Source organism: Vicia villosa, linkage group LG6 (genome assembly GCF_029867415.1).
Source record: "Vicia villosa cultivar HV-30 ecotype Madison, WI linkage group LG6, Vvil1.0, whole genome shotgun sequence".
Lineage (NCBI taxonomy): Eukaryota > Viridiplantae > Streptophyta > Magnoliopsida > Fabales > Fabaceae > Vicia > Vicia villosa.
Window position 1 is genome coordinate 157,865,233 of NC_081185.1, and position 22,427 is coordinate 157,887,659.

Below are 22,427 nucleotides of genomic sequence, written 5' to 3' on the forward strand. Positions count from 1 at the left end.
TAGGAAGCACAAGAACCTTATCTTTTACTAGGTTGTAGAATCTTCAATCTCACCCTCTTCTCTCTCTATCTCTCTCTGAGTGTGACTCCCATATGCAAAGCATGGCTTCCACACTCAGTCTTCTCAAGCTTCCCATTCTTCCAACCATCACCAAGACACGCCAAACAACCTCAAAACATGTTCCACTTCCATCCATATCTTCCAAACTCAACATTGTCCCAACCCCACAAAAGTTTCTAGATCAAAACATTAATACTCTCAAACACACTTCTCTTTCCCTCACAGCAATCACATTACCGTTCTTGCTGGAACAGAATGATGCACTTGCTGTTGGTGGAGAGTATGGGATATTCGAAGGAAGAACTTTTGCTCTTATTCACCCCATTGTGTTGGGTGGTTTGTTCTTTTATACCCTTTATGCAGGCTATTTGGGATGGCAATGGCGTCGAGTTAGGACGACTCAGAATGAGATTAACGAACTCAAGAAACAAGTCAAGCCTGCTCCTGTCACCCCTGATGGTAAAGCACTGGAAACTTCACCATCACCTGTTGAACTCCAAATTCAGCAACTTACTGAGGTAGGTAATAGTAGTAGAAGTAGTACCTTTTTTGTATTTGCAGAAGCATGGTTACTCTATTGTATAGTTTGTGATAAATTATAGGCATTTTCAATTAGAGATTTGAAAGCCGTTTTCAAAACATCAAAATAGGTTGCAATCAGAGCCGTCTCAAACTTTTGAGATGCCTTGTGTAAGAAGCTGAAGTTAGCTTCAGATAAGTCGTGAATTATTTTAAGGGGCCCTATTTAATCATAAATTAACTGTGAAATATGTGTATGAAGAACTTTTTTTTCCATTGTTTAATCATGAAAATGTGTGAGGCCCTATGCTTTAGGATATCTTGCACACCTTCAAAGACGACCTTGGTTGCAATAGTGAATCTGTGATGTAGTGGCTTTCAGCTGTTGCGTTGTTTTTTTTTTTCAAATCTAAGCACAAAAGCTTTGTGATCTTTGGTAGTTTCATTAACTACTTGATGTTGGATTTTAGTTGATACTTGATAGTTAGTACTTTGTAACCAATGGAAGTATTCAGTGATTGATCGCTGAATTGAGTTCTGAATCTGATGAGCACTTGATTTATTGGTTTACCAATTTCAGGAGAGGAAAGAGCTTATCAAAGGTTCATATAGGGATAAACACTTCAATGCAGGATCTATACTTCTAGGATTTGGTGTCTTTGAGGCTGTTGGTGGAGGAGTCAACACATGGTTAAGGACAGGAAAGCTATTTCCTGGTCCACATTTATTCGCAGGAGCAGGTAAACACCTAACGATGTTGTCAAATAGCAGCTATGGCGTATCAGTTTTAGTTAACTACTATTGTTCCGCGATACACGATTTCATACAAAGTGTTGTGAAATAGCGGCCATAGCAGCGCCATAGCAATTTAGTATAGCAGAAGTTTAACAAACTTCTATTTTTGGTGATTGAAAGTGAAATGTTTTCCCTACAGGTATTACGGTCTTATGGGCACTGGCAGCAGCGCTAGTACCACCAATGCAGAAAGGGAGTGAAACAGCCAGAAATCTCCATATCGCGCTGAATACGTTGAATGTTCTGCTCTTTATATGGCAGATTCCCACTGGACTTGATATTGTATGGAAAGTGTTTGAGTTCACAAATTGGCCTTGAATGTAAGATTCTCATGTATAACAGGTATTTAGTATTCTCGTAAAATCAATAAATGCAAAATTTGCACATTTTTCTTTTGCATTGTAACATAATTGTGTCAGTCGAGTATTGGATAACTGTATTACACCATTCTTTTGTATACTGTAGTATATATAGAGAAATGTTCTTTCATTCAAATTATTACATAAATGAATGATCCAACCTCATCAAATGCAACTCGGAAGAAAGTATCTGCAATCTTTCTTTCTTTACTTATCTCTTGCATCCGTAGATCTTTATCGTTGATTGCAAATATTTTTTATGCTCTTTGTTAATCCAAAGATTAAAACACATCATTGGAGAATGTTACACTATTTTATTTTAGTTTATGAAAGATGTTGAGATTAATGATTTGAATAGAAATATGGTTCAAGATAGAACATTGTGGCGGAAGTTGATGCATGTAGTCAACTCTACTTAATGGGATAAGGCTTTATGGTTGTTGTTCCGGAAAGAAAATGCAAAAATGAAACTTGAAAGTTAAAATGTGAGGAGCCTATTAAGATACACCATTGGAAAATGGTGTAGAAGTTCACAAAGCACAGAATAAAACATTGGATATAATAGGTTATGCATCTGTAATGACCCTGAGAAATAAGCAGATTGAAAAATGAAGTTTTTTCTTGAAATTTAATTTAGGCTCATTTTAAGCTTATGAATATTTAAGGTTGAGAAAACTCTCCCTCAAATTGGATCATATATGTCATATGAATCGAGCTTGTTACAAATGTAATCCACTTGAGAACCCTTGAGAGACTTAGTAAATGTACATTGCCTCTTACATAATGACCATCTATTTCTATGTGTTTGGTTCTTTGTCTATTTATGTCATGACTACGAACCAAGGTGGACGAGTCTTCATCATTTTTCAATATTGTGTATAGATTCAAGAGGGAGAAATTAAACATGAAGAAATGGACACAATAAATAAAAGGAAATACAATCTAAATATAAAAATCATCACAATTCTCACTATTTAAAAATTATCGAGTATTAGAAATGTGAAAAAATGTGACAATTAAATTTTTTGTGCAAGATTCCATTAAAGGACGAGTAAGTTAAGGACAAGGCAAATAATTCTTCCACCTCGGAAGAATGTAGTGCTTTAATATGCCCTTTGTAAAACAAGGGGAAATCTTGTGTTCCCATAAAAATAATTCAAGAATTTTATTCTCGACAACAATGGTAACGCTTACCTTTGGAAATGAGTAATCTTATGAGATTGTGGTAAATTTATCTTTCTGAAGAGGATGAATATTAACTCTCTTAGTCCTATCTCTTCACTAAGAACCATATCACGCATTTCATCAAATACTTTTGTTTCTCAAAGAGCTTCTTACAACTATAAAAATAGCGCTCCAACTACAAGATAGGGAAAAAAGAAGCACTGATTTCCGTACGTAACCCGCAAACTCAATTTCCATTGAACTCAATTGGGCTGTGGTGAGGTCGAGTTCATTAAGATGTTATGTCGGAGTGCCTTATTTCATTTCCTATGTAAACAACTGCCCCTTAAATAAATTTTACTTGAGGTTGATGGATTTTCTTATATACTAGAAAGAGTTGCCATATGACTCATAGTGGCAGCGATATGAAGTTCAGTGACACCATATCCATCACAGACCTAACTCTATGCCCAATAACTAGGATTTAAGGGCAACTGTTTCAGGCTTACCAAACGACTCAGCAAGACCGGACCAACACCATATTTCTAATCTATAGCACCTTCACTGAAGATCGATGTTCAAGTGGACTCTCGCTAGAAGTATGCACATCGGAGTTGCGCCGCTTGATCATCTACAGCCATGAGATACAATCAAACGGCCTTCCACAATCCATGTCGCCCCAACATGGAGTAGTTTTAACCGTAAACCATATATAAGCTCGTCTATACGCCATAACATGTATAATTTCATTTATTCTTGCAAAGTTACATCTCTCTAACCTCACTGACATCGGAACTAGAGTGTTAACTTTGTAGGTACATCTTGCTCCACCGTACTAAAGACTTGCACCCTATACCGGAGAAGCTTCACATCAACACAATATCAATCTTCTACTTTACACCGAAATATCTCTGAAAGTTATAATATTTTCCCTTCTCAATGTTAGAACGAATGAACCCTTTATCCATATAGTTAACTATCAAAATGTTTTTAGTATATATATTGGTCCCCAAATTTTGTTGGTAGCTAAGTTTTTTACTAGCAATATGCAACCAAACACTGTGCTCGAATGATTTATAGGCTTTTAAACTTTAATCCCGACTATATAAATATAAAAGTGAAAGAAAAAAATGCACCACTCAACCCTCCCATCATTAATATCATAAATATAAAATTTCAGAGGTAATATAAAATTTCAGAGGTAATAGGGATGACAAAATGGGTCACGTCCATCGAACATATCTGTTTTGTGTGCATTTTTTTGCAGGGAGCGTTGAGGTTTTAGACATATATCCTATAATATACCCGCTTTTAACATAAATTCTTACAACTTTTAGTCTTTAAGGATGCAAGTCCCACATATCCGGCCCATCTCATTTTTTTCTCGAAACAGACTAATATTTTAGGCCTCATACTCCAATATACCTTCATATCATATCAATTTTTTTTGAAGGTTTTTGCAGAACAAATTTAAACAGCACGGATATGACAATTTGCCAGCTTATATACCAAGACAATGTACTAAAATTTGTGTTATATAGTAAGATAATATACTTAAATGTTTGTGTTAAATAGTGTCTTCCTAACATCATTGTTAATATTTAACTAGTTTCTCAAGATTAACATAAAAAAACATTGTTTTATGCAAGGTTGTTAAAATCTCGATTTAAAACCTAAACTCTATAGATTTCACGTTTCTAGGTCAGCATTTCGTGTTAAATCGTAGGTAAAAACCTTTTTATGTAAAATCGTATTCTGGAACGATTTTACGTGATTTAAATCTTTCTAAAATCGGTGAAATCGTGTAAAATCATGTAAAATCGTTGGATTTTACTCTTTGACCTGATTTTACTTTTTTTTTTGTCAAAGTTAAAAATCACATGTTATATTTTGGCCCATAAATTTTCTCTATGGATTTTTAATTTTATTCACATTCATATCTTGGTTATAATACTAAAGAATTTTTAAACATTTGGAAATGAATTTAATCAAGTCGGATATGAATGTTTTAATTAATGAAGATGATGTTGTAGAAGGATTGAACTTTTGATTAAGTTGAAGAAGAAGATGAAAAGATTTGTTTTTTTGAACTTGAAAAACTTATGAAACTATTGTTTTTTTTTTATAATCTTTTGGATGTTATATTTATGATTTGGTGGACAATTTATGTAGTTTGATACATGTTTGTGAATATTGCACTTTATTATAATGACATGGTATATTTTTGTTTTATAATTAAGTTAAAATTTTAAATAATTAATGCATTTAGAATATTATATTAGTATATATGTCGTATATATAAATATATATATATATAAATTTAATATAATTTTAATATGAGGTAAACTCTATGATTTTACGTTTCGATTTTACGTTTCGATTTTACGTTTCGATTTTACCTAGGTAAAACGAGTTAAGGTAAAAACTCGATTCTGACAACCTTGATTTTATGATTGAAATATAAATGTGGAAGTTGTGAGGAAGTATTTTATAAACAAATTGAGCCATTTGAATAGTAACCATCCAATAAAGAAACAAGTTGATGCGAAAGACAAGAATTAAGGTCCCACCTTGGTTTATGGATATGTTCTTTTCTTGTGTATCGCTAAATCAGCATAGTTTCCATCATTAGGACCTCTTTTTACGTTGGTTAAAGGAAGGAAATCACATGAAGCATCTTGAAAAGAACGAAAACAATGAAAATAAAAGAGCATCAGTACCTCACAACCACTCCAAGCAAAGTCAATTGGAAGACAAACATTGAATAATGGTAATGTGTGTTGTGTAGTCACTCAATTTCATAACTATCGCTAGTTTTTAATCCTTAACTAAACTTGCAAGTAAATGTAATGTACTCAAAGTAACTACATCACATCTAACTACAATTTAACATAAAACTATAAGAGAAAAGAAAAAAAACATCAAATACAAAATATTTTAAGTAATGCATTTTATTATAAAATTTTTGAATCTATTATATAATCTTAAACTCATCTTCCTTTATAACACGAAGCGATGTAAAATTTCTTAAATATATATTTTCAACGAACATATGCCCTACACCTTTCAACATCAACTCTTCTTGTTTTTTCATATCATTTTTCATTTCATAGCGATTAAATAATTAGAATTGTATGTTTACGAGTTAATAATAAGTATTTTTAATTTAAATAAAAAGTTTCGTTGAACTCTCTAATCATATCAAACTCGATACTTTTTAAATTTATATTTTCTTTCTCCTTTTCTCGTCGAGTTTTTTGAGCCTTCTCTGTCAGTTTTGGATCAATAATATATTCTTTTAAGAGAAAAGTGGCTTTCGATTTTTTTCTTTGAAAATCGAGTGATCCTACTAGCATATAAAAATATTTGTAACGCGAATGTGTAATTCTAAAATGGATTGTGCTTTACGGTATTGATACAATCTAACTAAGATCTTTAATTCTAGTGACTCCATGATCATACCCTACTTGTACATTTTTTAACAACTTTTATTAAAGAGAATTAACTAATAGGCCACTCAACCAAATAATCTATTTAATAACAAAATTTTGTTAACAATTATTTCATTACTAAAACATGTAGTTGCCAAAACAAAATTAAACTTAAAAGACTCCAATAAGAGATACCAATCTTACTTTGTGAGCTTGAGTCAGCTGGAAGTGCCAATTGAATCTGATGCTTTCCCCATTCTTTCTTTTGTTCTATCACCTGTAAAAACACTTCTATAAATAAAACACATCCTCTCCCATTTTTTTATATCCTCATTTTTCTTTCCTTATTTTTTCTAAACTTCTCTTCAAAAGCTTCAACATTCCCCAACAACAAACAATCACCATGGCCAATCCGCCCCCGGTTCGACCATGGTTCCGATTAACCTCCATCCGCCCCGCACCCGCACCTGCTCCTGCTCCTGCACCCGCACCCGCACCTGCACCCGAGCCTCGCCCTGTTATGTCTCTACCTACATTTAGAACCTCTTCAGCACCATCATCACCTCATCATCAAACTCAACCTCAAGAAAAGAAAACCGAACAAGCACCTTCATCTCCACCTCAGAGAACACTAGGTCCCAACTCTTATAATTCTTCATCTTCTTCACTTCCATCTTCTCCTATTCATAAGCCAACACATTATTCAAGTAGTTCTTCTTCACCCGAGAAAACTAAAACCAACTCTTCTCGTGTCCCGATTCCAACTCAATCTCCGAAAACCATTAAACAAAATGTCCTTACCCCGACACATTCACCAAAGGCAAAATCCATTGCTTCACCACCCTCTCCTCTGTCTCTCCCACCTTCTCAGTTCAAAACTCATGAAGAAGAACGCTCTAAGATACCAATGGAGGCTGAGCCTAAAGCTGTGCTAGTACAGAAAACCGTCGATGTGCCTAAGCCGTGGCACAATGGCAACGACGAATTGCATAGGGAGACTCATAATAATCATAGCAATTCTTCTCATCATGGAAACAAACATAGCGGCAATGGCGAGTTTCATAGGGAGACACAAAATCATCACAATTCTTCTCATCATGGAAACAAGCATGTTACTGTCAGAGAAAGAGAATCGAAGGAGAGAAAGTTTTCGGATTCTGAAGATTCTGGCATGAGAGTGATAACAATTGCAGGTGAAAACCGAGGAGCTTATATGGAACTTGTTCAATCCCAAAAGAAACACGGACCGAATTATCTTCACAAGAAGGGAAACTTAAAATCAAACAGTATCAAAGTTGATGGTGGCGAATCAGAGAGTTCAAGTGCTGAGGAAGGAAAAATGATAAGCAAGAAAGATAAGAACCAAAAGGGAAGAACAAAATCTTCATTTCCAATGGCTGCATACATGAACAGCAATGTGCAGTGTGTGAATAACTCTCTACTGTTTCATGCTTCTTGCTCACACCATGATCCAGGAGTGCGTCTATCTCTTTCAAAGAAGCCATTTGGTGAAGGCTACCATGTGAAGGAACGTGTCGATGGTCGTGGCTATAATTGATTGTGGTTGGTTCTTTGTGTTTCTGGTTTGTGGTATGGTGAATAAAGGTTGAAGATTCTGTCCACTGTCTTTGGTGGAAAATAAATGTATGATGCATGCATGCATGCATTGCTTTTGTGTATGGTTGATAATCTTTATAGCTATTTATGTATGTTTTGCAATAAGTTTGTAAGTCCTATAATGTTTAAATATAATTGTTCTGATTGATTGAAAACTGTGTTTTGTTCGAGTTGATTGATGTTGCAATATTGCAAGTACTATAGGATTTGAACTTTTATTCCTTACCTATCATTTTGAGCATACTAATATTCCATGTTCTTTTTTAGAATTGACCTTTCATTTATGACATACTAAAACATGGACTATTTATGCTTGAGTAGCCATCAAAGGTTTATTTTGTTGGATGGATACAAAATGTTTATAAAAGAATAAATGGCGATGGTTTGAATTGTCACAATTTCACATTTGAGACGGTTGACAACCGTCACAATAGATATTAAAAACAAGATGTAAAATAAAATGATGACAGTGTTGCAATAATATTTTTGAGGCAATTCGATATCCTATATGTAACCTAAAGCCATCCATAATTGGATATTCCACACATTTTAGATATGGTGTGAGAGTCACTAGGTAATTTGATTGTAATGAGAATAATAGAGCAATTGAAGAAAGGTGTAAAATAACGTATTTTTTTCTCTTATACTAATTGATCTGAAATGGTCAACACTAAATAAAATAAAGGATCTTTTAGGGTGCTTTTCAAATATTAATAAAAATTAACCACACATTTACAAAAACTATTTTGTATTAAAATTATATTACAATGTAAGAATTTTTTTTCATTGGTGTATAAAACATTCACATTGTAGGAATTTTTCTTCAACTTGTGCGCTTTTTATTCCAACCAACACGGAACTATTCTCTCCACATTTCTTTTCTTTTCTTCTTTACAAGATAGAACGAATAATCTGTGACTTAATAATCCCTGCTTGACATTGTGTGACAAAGAAAATCAATGGCTTCAACCAAAACTTTTGCTTTTGATGAAGTTTCCAAACACAACAACAGAAAAGATTGCTGGATTATGATCCATGGAAAGGTCTCTTTTTCAACTCTCTCTTTCATAGTTGATCTGTTTCAATTATTTTTAGAAACCGAATATCATCTGCGCGCAACTGCAGAGAGACAGGCGATCTGTTTCACTTTAATATTAATGTTATGTATGCTAAATGTTTGTTCAATTTTATGTGCACAGATCCAGCATAATTTTTTCGTCGAATATTGTTTCAGATTTAACCACATTTTTATGATATTGTTACTTGCATTGCAAGATTCGTTAGTTAAGAATAATAACAATAATTTTATCGTGGATCAAACGAAGAATTCATTCGGACTATAGATATATCATTGTTTCAATGATTTTCATCTATACAATTCCAATGTTGTGTTACAGGTGTATGATGTGACCCCTTTTTTGGATGATCATCCAGGTGGTGATGAATCTTTAATTTCATCAACAGGTAATAATTAACTTCTCTTTGATGATTGATTCGGGTGGCGAAAGAACTATAGCGATCTGGTTGGTTGACAACATTAAGATTTTGTATTTTTATAGGAAAGGATGCTACTGTTGATTTTGAAGATGTAGGTCACAGTGACTCTGCAATAGATATGATGCACAAATACTGTATTGGGATGGTTGACACGTCGAACAGCGCTCCGACTGAAGTTAAGCCCAATCCGCCTACGCAAGCACGCAACGATCGTGATCAATCATCCGGATTTGTTTCAAAGGCATTGCAATTTCTGTTGCCATTATTGATATTGGCCTTTGCATTTGCTATGCAGCAGTATGGAAAAAAGAAACAAGTCAGCGACGCGTAAAATATGAACTTGAGGCAAACATTGTTTTGTGTATCAATCGAATTCCTTACTCTAGCCAACACCATACTAGCTGATCATTTAGATTCAATTGGTTTAATATATTGTATTTGAATATTTTGAAATGGATTTTATATGATTATTGATTAGTTTACATATTATTGATAATCAAATGTTGAATGTTCAGAGTTTTTCTGCATTTTCTGATTCATTGCATACACTGTCTGTTACATGTTATGTGTACAACTCTGACTTTGTTTCATTGGCTTTTGCATTCAACATCCAACTTCTGCAATTGTTAAGTTAAAATGAAAATCACAAACATTAGTAACTACTCATACGAAATGAAAAAAAGAAAATAATTGAAAGCTAATTAGTTAAATTTAAGAACCCAAGTTCTCTTTCCAACTGAAATTATTTTATATCCAATACTCCCAGAGTGTGATATATGTGTCATTTAGTAGAATTCAATCAAAACAGTAAATAAATTCCTAAAGAATAGGTTATTCTAAAGACTAGGACTTATTAAACAAACTGAAAAACAAACAATCACTAAGTCTATCATTCACTCCCTTAAAGTAGTGCATCTTAGCTTTCCTTTGTAACTTCAGTCACTCCAAGCATGTCGCGAAACTTCTGAAACTGCTCTAACTTCAGTGGCTTTATCAAAATGTCTGCAGTTTGTTCTTGAGTGTTGCAGTAGCGCAATTTAATGACTCCATCATTCGCCAAGTCTCCAAGGAAGTGAAATCTTACATTAATGTGCTTGCTCTTGCCATGGAACACCTGATTCTTTGATAACTGGATGGTAGAGTTGTTATCACACATGATCACCGTACTAGTCTTCTCTTCAATTCCAAGTTTCTCCAATATCCTCCTGAGCCAAACACATTGACAACCTCACATCGCCGCAACTATATATTTTGCCTCTGTAGTAGACAGAGCAACCACCGGTTGTTTCTTTGATGACCACGAAATAACTTCAACTCCCAACACAAATACAAATGCATGTGTACTTCTTCGATCATCCAAGTCACCAGCATAATCACTATCCGTAACTGTCAAAAGTTTCAAGTTGCTCTCCCCCTTTTAATAGAAAGTTCCATGATCTGTTGTACCTCTTAAGTACCTCAGAGTTCTCTTTGTTGCGAGCCAATGTGACATAGTAGGACTTGTCATTAACCTGCATATTAAGCTAACACCATACATTAAGTCAGGCCTAGTTGCTGTTAAATACACGAGTCTTCCAACTAATTGCTTCAATAAAGTTTTGTCAAATATAATTTCATCCTCATCTTTGTACAACTTTGTACCTGGCACTATTGGATTCTTGACTGCATTGCTATTTTCCATGCCAAACCTTGCTAATACTTCTCTTGCATACCTTCTCTGGCATATGAATATTCCATTTGAACATTGTTTAACTTTTATCCCCAAAAAAATTTCTTTTTTCCAAAATTAGACATATCAAATTCTAACATCATTGAAGCTTTAAATTCATCATACATGCTTATATCATTCCCAATAAAAAAAATCATCAACATATAGGCTATCTATCAAAATTTTACCTCCTTTTGTCTTGGTGAACAAGGTGTGCTCATTGGGACATCTTTCAAATCCTTCTTGCACAAAGTAGACTTCAATTCTGCTATACCACGCTCATGGTGCTTGTTTCAGTCCGTAGAGTGATGTCCTCAACTTGTAGACTTTTTCTTCTTCTCCATTTTTAATGAATCCCTTGGGTTGCTGCACAAACACTTCTTTTTTGAGTTCCCCGTGAAGAAATGCACTCTTTACATTGAGTTGAAAGATCTCCCAACTGAATTGAGCAGCCATTGAAAGTATCACACGAATGATGTCAAGACTTGTTATCGAAGCAAATACTTCAGTGTAATCTATTCCATGACGTTGCGCTTACCCTTTTGCAAACAATCTTGCTTTGCATTTCTCTATTTCTCCAACTTCATTACGCTTAGTCTTGAACACCAACTTAACTCCAATAGGTTTTACTCGCAATACTGTAAGCTCCCAGGTTAGATTCTTTTCTATGGCCTCAATTTCTGCTGACATTCATTCCCTCCCATTTCTTGCTTTTATTTGCTTCTCCATATGTAACTGGATCACTTACTGCCAGTATTACATTGAGATTCTTTTCCTCTGAAAGTCCTTCTCTTGTTTCATAATATGCCATCCAACCCTATGCTCTTCTTTCTCGTGCTCTCCTCCCTTCAACTAATTCTCTAAATGTGTCAAGCACTTTAGGTGTACTCGGATTTTACGCATTTAAGGGTGTCTACATTGGACTACTGCTTGAGTTGCTGCTCAAATTTCTTGTTTCACCACATTCTTATTCAATTTGATGATCATTTTTATCTTTAGTGATACCATCACCCCATTCTAATATATCTCCCTTGATCTCCTTGTTTGTTCTGCTCCAATCCCAACTTTCTTCATAAAAAATTACATCTTGGTGATGATAATTCTCTTCGAAACTAGATCACATAGTCTTCATGCTTTCGATTCTTTGCTGACTCCTAAAAATACAATTTTTTTGCTCTTATTATCCAACTTGTTCCTTTTTTTCTCTAGCACATGCACATGTGAAACACAACCGAAGATTCGAAAATACTCCTCCAATGGTTTCTTATCCCTCCATGCCTCTTCTAGTGTTGTATTTTGAACTGTTGTTATTGGACATCGATTTTGAATGTGCACACACCATCGCACAACATCAGCCAGATTTTTTTCGGAACTTGTTTCTCACTTAGCATGGATTGGACAAAATTCATAATTGTCATGTTCTTCCTCTCGATAACTCGTTCTGCTGGGGGTATAAGTTGTTGTTAATTGCATACTGATGCCTTGTGATCGACAAAATTCTTCAAATTCATTTGAGTTGAACTCACAACCCCTGTCTGTCCTCAAATATGTTATGTATGCCATTGTCTCCTTTTCAACACAAGCCTTGAAGTTTCTGAATGTGACAAAAGCTTCTAATTTTTCATGCAAGAAATACACCAAAGTTTTACAAGTAAAGTCATCGATAAAACTTAAGATGTACCTCTTGTTGTTGCTAGAACTTGGCGTGATAGGACCACATATGTGTGGGTGGATTAGTTAAAGCAGTTTTGATGCCCTCCATAAGTTTTTCTTGGGTATAGGCTCTCTATGTTGCTTTCCAGTCAAACATGCGGTGCATATTTTCTATGAAGGCTTCAACAAAGGTAAACCAATTACCATCTTGTTGATAGACAACATTCTCAATCCTTTGTGATTCAAGTGCCAAAACCGGAAGTGCCACATGTGAGCTACTTTGCCAGCCACTCCTTCAGTCTTTAAGCACATAAAGCTCTTTGTTTCCATGGAGACTAACAGAAAAACATTCGGTTCCCACTTATATCAGTTTGCATAATCAAACCTATCTTAGGATGAAACACTTTTCAAGTCCCATTTTGAATTACAATATCTAATCCCTTCTCTTGAAGTTATCCCAAGCATAATAAATTGTTTTTAAGCTCAAGAATATGGTAAACATCGGAAAGTAGAAAGTTTGCCATAAAAACCTGTCGAGCGTACTTTCTCTGGGAGGAAGTAGATTATTTCCCAGTGGTGAAACCCCCGACAATGGAGTTGATGGTAATCTGGGAGTTTTACTTAAACATCCTCGTGAGAAGATGGTGAAAGTAGCAATGAGTAACGATGAGTGTGGCACATGTTTGTTTTATTGGGTCCTACAACGGACACTAATTGTACTTGTTAAAAATACAATACATGACACCTCTAGCGATTAAGGATCGTTATAGGCTTTAGAGTTTGTTGTAAGATTAGAGCTACCTCACGTATAGAGGTGAAAAACACTGTATATCTGGGTTTGTGTGTCTGTTTAGTCCCCCTTTCTCAACTTCATGATTGAGGTATTTACAGTCGTATTTGTTGGTGCACAATGAATAAAGATGGTGACAAAGAGAATAATAGAATAACGGCGCAAAAGAGATGAGAGAATAAATGTTGTATTGTACTATTAATGATAGCTATTACAAGGCTATTTATAAGAAAAGAAAATCTTGCCACATAAGCCCTAAAACAGTAAACTTAGTGAACAAGTCTAAGGTACAAACAATACAGTACTACAAAAATACTAAAGTACCCTTACTACTAAACAGCTAAGCTAATGGGACCCAGATAACATCTTCTGGTCAATACTATCTTCTGAGTAACCATCAGAAGATCAATCCATCTTCTGAATATTGAATTACTCTTCAATACCACCCTTTAATTCATATTCTTCAATCAAAGCTGACAACGCTAATTCCATCCCTCAATCGCAGAAATTGATCCGTCTTGATCGCCTTCGTCAGAACATCTGCCACTTGCTTCTGAGTGCTACAGTGCACAACTTCTAATGTTCCATTCTGGACTTGGCTTCTCAAGAAATGATACTTAGTCTCAATATGCTTGCTTCTTCCGTGTAACACCGGATTCTTGGCAAGATTGATTGCAGACTTGTTATCAATCATCAGCTTCAGAGGTTTCTTCACCCTAATCTTCAGGTTTTCTAATAGATTCAGAAGCCACACAGCTTGACATGCAGCTACAGCTCCTGCGATGTACTCAGCTTCACAGGTTGATAGAGCAACAACAGGTTGCTTCTTGGAACTCCAAGAGATAGGGCCTCCCAGAAACATGAACAAATATCCAGAAGTACTCCTTCTATCAACTCTGTCTCCACACCAATCAGAATCAGAATAACTCAATAACTCTGATTCTTCCTTTCTCCCAGAAGGAAACAATATGCCAAACTTCAGAGTTCCCTTGACATATCTCAAGACTCTGACAGCAGCTTGGTAATGGGACCACTTAGGTTTACTCATGAACCTACTAACCAATCCAACTGCATAGCATATATCAGGCCTGGTATTACACAAATACCTTAGAGAACCAACCAGCTGTTTGAATACCGTAGCATCAACATCTTCACCTTTAGAATCAGAGTCCAACTTTTGATTCGCTTCTAACGGTGTAACAGCAGCTTCGCAATTCTCCAGCTTGAATTTCTTCAGAAGTTCTAACTCATACTTCAACTGATGCAGAATGATACCATCTTCTGAGTACAGAATCTCCATCCCTAGAAAATATGACATTTTCCCAAGGTCTGTAATCTCAAACTCATTCATCAGCACCTTCTTGAACTTCATCAGATCTTCTGGACAACTCCCCGTAAGCAATATGTCATCAACGTAAAGACACAACAGAATCATATTGCTTCCAGAATGTTGCACATAAACTCCATATTCCATCTCACACTTCTGAAACCCTTGCTTCTTGAAAAATGAATCAATTTTCAAATTCCAAGCTCTGGGCGCTTGCTTCAATCCATACAGAGCTTTGTGTAATTTGTACACCATCCCTTCCTTATTCTTTTTCACAAAGTCAGGGGGTTGTGACACGTATACCTCCTCTTGTAATGGACCGTTCAGAAATGCAGACTTTACATCCAGATGCATCAAGGACCAACCTCTGTTTGCAGCTAACGCAATCACCAGTCTGATTGTTTCATGTCTAGCTACAGGAGCAAACACCTCAAAGTTATCTAGTCCAGGTTTCTGAAGAAAACCTCTAGCCACTAGCCTTGCTTTGTGTTTACCAACTGATCCATCTGGCTTCAGCTTTACTTTGAAAACCCATCTGACGCTGATGGCTTTCTTCTTTGGAAGTTCTGTTAGCTTCCAAGTTTTGTTTCTTTCTATAGCCTCAAGTTCTTCTTTCATGGCATTCAGCCAGACCTTCTTCTTGAGCGCTTCTTCTATACTCACTGGTTCAGAATCTACTAACATGGCGCACTGAATGACCTCTCCTTCTGAGTCAACTTCTGTGTCTTGCAACATGTCAAAATCTGCAAACCTTCTTGGTATAGTTCTGACTCTTTGTGGTCGCTGAGCTACTTCAGAGTCACCACCTCCATGAACATCTCCAGAAGCTTGTCCTCCAAACCTTATGTCTTCAGAGTTTTCCCTTCCAGAATCATGACTACCACCAGACTCTGGATCATCATCAGAATCTGGATCAGAATCAGATTCTCCATCTGACTCATCTTCTGACTCGTCTTCAGAAGATTCTTCATCTTCTGACTCTAACTTTTCTTCAAAAGTTATCTCTACATCAGAAGTTGGTTGAGACTTTCTCCAATCCCAAACTTCTGATTCCTTCACAATGACGTCTCTGCTGACTTCAACTTTGTTAGTCTCTGGACAATAGAGCTTGTATGCACCTGTACTGTGGTACCCCACCAATAACATCACTTTGCTTCTATCATCCAGCTTCTTCCTTCTAGCTTCTGGAACGTGTTTGTAACACACAGAACCAAAAACCTTCAGATGACTAACACTCTGTTTCTCTTTAGTCCACTTCTCTAAAGGAACAATTTCCTTCAGCCTCTTCGTTGGGCACCTGTTGAGCACATATGTTGCAGTAGCAACAGCTTCTCCCCATAGATTATGAGGAAGCTTCTTCTCTTTAAGCATACTTCGCGTCATATCAAGCAAAGTACGGTTTCTACGTTCAGCAAGACCATTGTGTTGAGGAGTATAAGGAGCAGTAACTTCATGCTCAATTCCATTATCATCACAGAACTTCTGGAATTCTGTAGAGTTATACTCGCCTCCACCATCCGTTCTGAGAATCTTTATCTTCTGACCACTCTGCTTCTCAGCCTTCACCTTGAACTTCTGGAATTCTGTAAACACCTCATTCTTAAACTTAATGAGAGTTACCCACGTCATTCTTGTGAACTCATCCACAAAAGACACAAAATACCTATTTCCTCCAAGTGAAGGTTCTGGAAATGGTCCACACACATCAGAGTGCACTACTCCCAGAGCATGCTTTGCTCTTGGAGCAACTTCTGATACAAATGGCAATCTGGGTTGTTTGCCTTTCATGCATACCTCACATGACTTCTCAGGCTTTACAATCTTAGGAATGCCACGTACGAGCTTCTTAGAACTTAGATGCCCCAGACTTCTATAGTTCAAGTGCCCCAACCTCTTGTGCCACAGCTTACTATCACCTTCTGAGCCTTCAGCACTCAGACACTCTGTTTCAGCTGTTTCTACATTCACCTTGAATGTTCTGTTGATTCCCTGTTCAGATTGCATAATCAACTTCTGATTGGAATCATACAACTTCAAGAGGTTATTCTTCATAACAACTGAGAAACCTTTCTCAATGAGCTGACCCACACTCATCAGATTGCTTCTGATTCCAGGAACATACCAAACATCCTTGATCAGAACAGTCTTTCCATTCTTCACTTTGGCTTTGACATTTCCCATACCTTCTGCATATAGGTACTTATCATCAGCACATCTGATCTTTGTCCTCCTTTCAGAGTCAAAGTCTATCAGCCATTGTTTGTTTCCAGTCAAGTGATTTGAACACCCAGTGTCCATATACCACCATTCTGACGAACATCTTTTGTCCGACTCTGAAGCCATCAATAGCACAGGTTCATCATCTGATCCTCCTCTGGCTATATTTGCTTCTTCTGATCTCCTTCCTTTGTTTGCCAAACAGTCTCTAGCAAAATGGCCAAACTGTTTGCAACAGTAACATTGAACTTTCTTCTTATCCTTTCCCTTCTGATATCTCTTCTCATCAGAAGTTGAGGCTTCCTTCTGGAATCTATCACCACGTCTATGCTTCTGGTCCTTCTTGACAAAAGAAGCCTTCAGAGCTTGCTCAACTTCTCTCTCAGAAGTTCTCTCAGTCAGACGCAACTCTTGTGCTTCTAGACTGCTTTGCAACTCTTCTATTCTCATGGTTTCCAGATCTTTAGAATGTTCAATAGATACAACAATATAATCAAATTGAGGAGTAAGTGGCCTCAATATCTTCTCTATGATTACTTGTTCAGAAAGAGTTTCTCCACAAGCCTTCATCTCATTAGTGATCACAATCACTCTAGAGATATACTCAGAGACTTTCTCATTGTTCTTCATGTTGAGATTTTCATATTGCTTTCTCAGGGATTGAAGCTTCACCTTCTTTACTGATACGTCACCACCGTAACACCTGACCAGTATATCCCACGCCTCCTTAGACGTCATAGCATCAGAAATCTTCTCAAACACATTCACATCCACACACTGATGGATGAAGAACAACGCCTTTTGATCTCTCTTGTTCGTTTCCCTCTGCGCTTCTCTTTGTTCTTCCGTTGCATCCGCTGCAACCGGAACATATCCTCTAGTGACAAGATCTAAAACATCTTGAGCACCAAATAATACACGCATTTGAATCATCCATCTTATCCAGTTTTTACCATCAAGAACTGGAAGTTTGGTATTCAAGTTGCTTCCACTCATCTTTAAACTTGTGCAGACAAAAACAGATTTCACTCACACTCACACAGTGTTTCCCAACCCACAAACAATCAAGAAAAATGTGATTCAACACAACTTTGTTTCCCAGAAACAAAATCAATCACACAGTCACACAAACTCACGTTCACTCGTGTTTCCCTGTGTTTGGAACCGGAGCTCTAGATACCAATTGTTGGTGCACAATGAATAAAGATGGTGACAAAGAGAATAATAGAATAACGGCGCAAAAGAGATGAGAGAATAAATGTTGTATTCTACTATTAATGATAGCTATTACAAGACTATTTATAAGAAAAGAAAATCTTGCCTCATAAGCCCTAAAACAGTAAACTTAGTGAACAAGTCTAAGGTACAAACAGTACAGTACTACAAAAATACTAAAGTACCCTTACTACTAAACAGCTAAGCTAATGGGACCCAGATAACATCTTCTGGTCAATACTATCTTCTGAGTAACCATCAGAAGATCAATCCATCTTCTGAATATTGAATTACTCTTCAATAGTATTAGCCCGAATCCTAAGACCTTTGGAAATAACAAGTGCTCCTGAGACAATGTAGGAGTGAATAGTTAATCTCTAGTTATTCAGAGGAGTGTGGTTAGGTTCCCCACGACTTACTGTACACCGTTGTAGACTAAAGACACATCACTCCCTATTACACGTTTTGGGTGAATTATTAAGGACATGGACAACATATCTAGAAAGAGGGCGTCTCATCCAAAAAATTAGTGCTCGAACTATGTAACAATCGATTAGAAAAACGCTATAAACGAGATGCCATATTCCCCGCCTTTTCAAATATACCAATAAATAGCTCATTTGGGTTTCATCACCCATTCAAACAACAAACTTCCTAAGAATTTGTCTCAAAACAAAATGTAAAATATTATTGTTCTTGTAGGGGTATTCACGCGCATGTTTGACCAATTTAGCACTCGGTTTTCACGATTTTGGGTAATGTGTGTGTCCATCTTTAATAGCAATGGTATTATCCATCTTAATTAAATCCGTTCAACTATAGGCTGTACTATTCCATCACACTCACTGTGTGAAGTCCAATATTCATTTATCACATGTTGAATATTTCTTAACTCATCAAGACACATATCATATTCAACCAATTAGGGAGTAATATTGAATAACTTAATGAAACACCAACACATATAGATAAAGTTCCTTACATAAACCTTCTTTGTCCCGTCGTCTATTTTGACTTGTTCACTGTTTATCTTATTCATTGTGTAATTATCTCACTATGTAAACTTAATTAATTTTTATTTTTGAAAAAGCCCATGCGAAAAGTGGTGCTACAATTCATATTGGATTGATCATTTTTGCTACCATCATCGTCTTGACTTCAAAGTACTGTCTTAACTAGTTGTGTTGAATACATGAATAACCATTACCAAAATTTTCATGCTAATTAATAGTTAGGCCAGGTCATTGACTTATTGTCACCTATATAGTCACAACCTGCTCATCTTTTAATTATTTATTCTGAGTATCATTTTTATATTATTGTAAATATTAAAAATAAGTATATCTTTCAACAAGTAGGGCGGTCCAAGTTCAAGGTCAATGAAGCTATCGACTTCAAATTTTTGGGTCTTTAAAATAGGTCCCAAATATTTAAAAACGAGGCCTTAGAATACATATAATTATATAATTAGATAAATGTTTTATAAAATTGACAAATAAACCATGGTCTCATGTTGTATGAATTGATGCTACATAGGTTAGTATACATGAATTCAAACCTGTTAGAGCATTTTGCATTTGGCTCGAATACTATTAGTGGATATTTTACATTTTCTAGATTATTTTCAGTTGTTTTGCCATTTAAAAATATTTAAAGTCTAGAGCATTGATTATTTAAAATAAATTATAAAAATTAGATATAATTTTGAATCATTCTATATTTTTTTTTTTTGTGAAAAAACAAATTTTACAATTGTTTATACAAAAATTACATTAATAATAAAACTAATATATATATATATATATATATATATATATATATATATATATATATATATATATATATATATATATATATATATATATATATATATATATATATATATATATATATATATATATATATATATATATATATATATATATATATATTTTATTTATTTGGCCTTTACTTTTTAATGTATCACGAATTTTTTTTATAATTTGTATTAGGGCTGGAAATGAGTCGAGTCGAACTCGCCTCAGCTCAGTTTGACTCGTTAAGAATTGGCTGAATTCGAGTTCGAGTTCGAGTTCATGACAAACTTTTTCTCAGCTCAAACTCGACTCGTTAAGAATTGGGCGAGTTTGAGTTTGAGTTCGAATTTATCTCGAACTTTTTTTCCAGGTCAAACTCGACTTGTTAGAGATTCACGGACATCTCGATTCAGCTCGTTAGGTTTATCTTGTTAGGTTCAACTCACTTATTTCACGGACTTAAAAGTAATTTTTTAAAGTCTATTTTTTATATATATTTGACCTTTTAAATTAATATTTTTTAAATAAAAAATATAGAAATAAAATAAAAGTTATAAGATTGAAATTTACACGATGTTAATTTTATTTGTATAATTATTTGTAGAAATATTTTGCTCACTAGAGAATATAAATTATCAATTAAAACTGTTAGATTAAAATAAAATATGATACTAAGATTTAGAGCAAATATTTAAACTTACTCTTAAAGACAATATAATCTATCTCCTATATAATCGAGTTGACTCATGGACCTAACGAGTCGAATTTAGTTTTTAACTCATACTCAGCTCATTTGGTTCATGAACCTAGTTCAACGATTTAACTTTCGAATCGAGTTTCGAACTATTTTCGAGTTAGTTTGGTTCATTGTCAGCCCTAATTTGTATATTTTAAATAATATTATTACTATTATTATTTTTCATTTTGTATTTATCAAGATAAATTTATATTTATAATATTTTAACTTGTATGAAATAATTAAATAGTATGGTTATTGTGGCATGAAGAGAGTAACTAGAATCTTTATTTTAGAGCAAGTCATTATTTTTTAATTCAGTTATATTGATGTAGACAATCAATAACAAAATTTGTTTAGTTGAAACTTTCTCACGGTTATTCCTATCCATCTCTTATTCTTAATAAAAAAAACCATTCATCCTTAACCATATTTTTCTTCTCTACCACACCTAATAGCAACTTTATTGGTGTGAATAATAAAAAATTAAAGTGAACATATTAATTTATTTTTTAGGCCATATTATTACATAAATTTTAAAGAATTTTTAGTTGATTTAATTTGTTTTTACTTATAAGTATTAAAACTCGACTATGTATATTCATATTTTTATTTATAATTAATTTTAATTAAAATTTAATATTATTTTAGATATTAAAGTTGCATAATAATTATTTTAATTTTTTTAATATTATAAAATTATAATGATACAAAAGTACACAATAATAATAATACATAAAATTGCATTTTTATTAAAATACAAAAATAAGACAAAAACCAACTTTCATTATTCTCATGACCAAGCATTTCCCAAATATGCTCATTTAAATTTGGTTGAAATTAGCGATAGTTTTGTCTTTGATAAATATGTGATATCTTTTCAAGCAATGTTGTCAAACTAAGATCAAGATCGGAAGATCCTTTAGTTGTGGAGAAATTATCATCAATATGGTTGTAATCAAAAGTACTATCATACGTGTCTCGCTCATATTCAAAAATCAATTTATGCAATATGATGCATGCTAATATTATGTGCTTCAATGTACTGTCATGCCAAGCACAAGCTGAACCACGTACAAGTTCAAATCGGGCATAGAACACTCCAAATGCTTATTCAAGATCCTTTTGTATTGATTTTGGGAAAATAACTTTCTCATTTTTCATTATGGTAATGGGGTGATCTTAACAAATGTTTCCTACTAAGGATATATGTCATTTGCTAGGTAGTACCTCATATGATATGTGATTTGATTCACTGACTATTGCACTTCAAGATCTTGTGCGTTCAAAACATCGTTAAATACATCAGATGTGCCTAACAAATTAATGTGGTTCTTAGAACCCGCATTTCCAAAAAAAATAAATGTCAAATCAAACATTCTTAGGATGTAACACCTCCAAGCATGATTGTGGATTCACCATGATCACCTATAAAAAATCGACTTTTCCATAAAACATGACAATTTTTCATTCCCAACGCATACAATAAATTGAACCCAACGTACCTAGAAAAATTGCGTGCATTAAGAATTTATAATAGATG

At 34.7% G+C, this 22,427-nt stretch overlaps 3 protein-coding genes across 3 annotated transcripts; all 3 read left to right on the plus strand.

Moving 5' to 3' along the window:
- On the plus strand, positions 1-1,869 carry LOC131612943 (uncharacterized). Its single transcript, XM_058884682.1, has 3 exons — positions 1-578; positions 1,160-1,319; positions 1,514-1,869. Exons 1-3 carry the CDS (start codon positions 93-95, stop codon positions 1,690-1,692), a joined length of 825 nt encoding a protein of 274 aa, XP_058740665.1. The 5' UTR covers positions 1-92; the 3' UTR covers positions 1,693-1,869.
- A 4,776-nt stretch (positions 1,870-6,645) lies between these two features.
- On the plus strand, positions 6,646-8,113 carry LOC131612944 (pollen-specific leucine-rich repeat extensin-like protein 2). The gene has a single exon (XM_058884683.1). It carries the CDS (start codon positions 6,732-6,734, stop codon positions 7,884-7,886), a length of 1,155 nt encoding a protein of 384 aa, XP_058740666.1. The 5' UTR covers positions 6,646-6,731; the 3' UTR covers positions 7,887-8,113.
- A 657-nt stretch (positions 8,114-8,770) lies between these two features.
- LOC131612945 (cytochrome b5) lies at positions 8,771-9,860 on the plus strand. The gene is made up of 3 exons (XM_058884684.1): positions 8,771-8,988; positions 9,343-9,409; positions 9,505-9,860. Exons 1-3 carry the CDS (start codon positions 8,905-8,907, stop codon positions 9,771-9,773), a joined length of 420 nt encoding a protein of 139 aa, XP_058740667.1. The 5' UTR covers positions 8,771-8,904; the 3' UTR covers positions 9,774-9,860.
- Positions 9,861-22,427: the final 12,567 nt, after the last annotated feature.

Coding starts and splice junctions, on each gene's coding strand:
- LOC131612943 (XM_058884682.1), top strand. CDS start 93: ATGCAAAGCATGGCTTCCACACTCAGTCTTCTCAAGCTTCCCATTCTT. Junction 579..1,159: donor AAATTCAGCAACTTACTGAG/GTAGGTAATAGT, acceptor TACCAATTTCAG/GAGAGGAAAGAGCTTATCAA. Junction 1,320..1,513: donor ACATTTATTCGCAGGAGCAG/GTAAACACCTAA, acceptor TTTTCCCTACAG/GTATTACGGTCTTATGGGCA.
- LOC131612944 (XM_058884683.1), top strand. CDS start 6,732: ATGGCCAATCCGCCCCCGGTTCGACCATGGTTCCGATTAACCTCCATC.
- LOC131612945 (XM_058884684.1), top strand. CDS start 8,905: ATGGCTTCAACCAAAACTTTTGCTTTTGATGAAGTTTCCAAACACAAC. Junction 8,989..9,342: donor GGATTATGATCCATGGAAAG/GTCTCTTTTTCA, acceptor GTTGTGTTACAG/GTGTATGATGTGACCCCTTT. Junction 9,410..9,504: donor ATCTTTAATTTCATCAACAG/GTAATAATTAAC, acceptor GTATTTTTATAG/GAAAGGATGCTACTGTTGAT.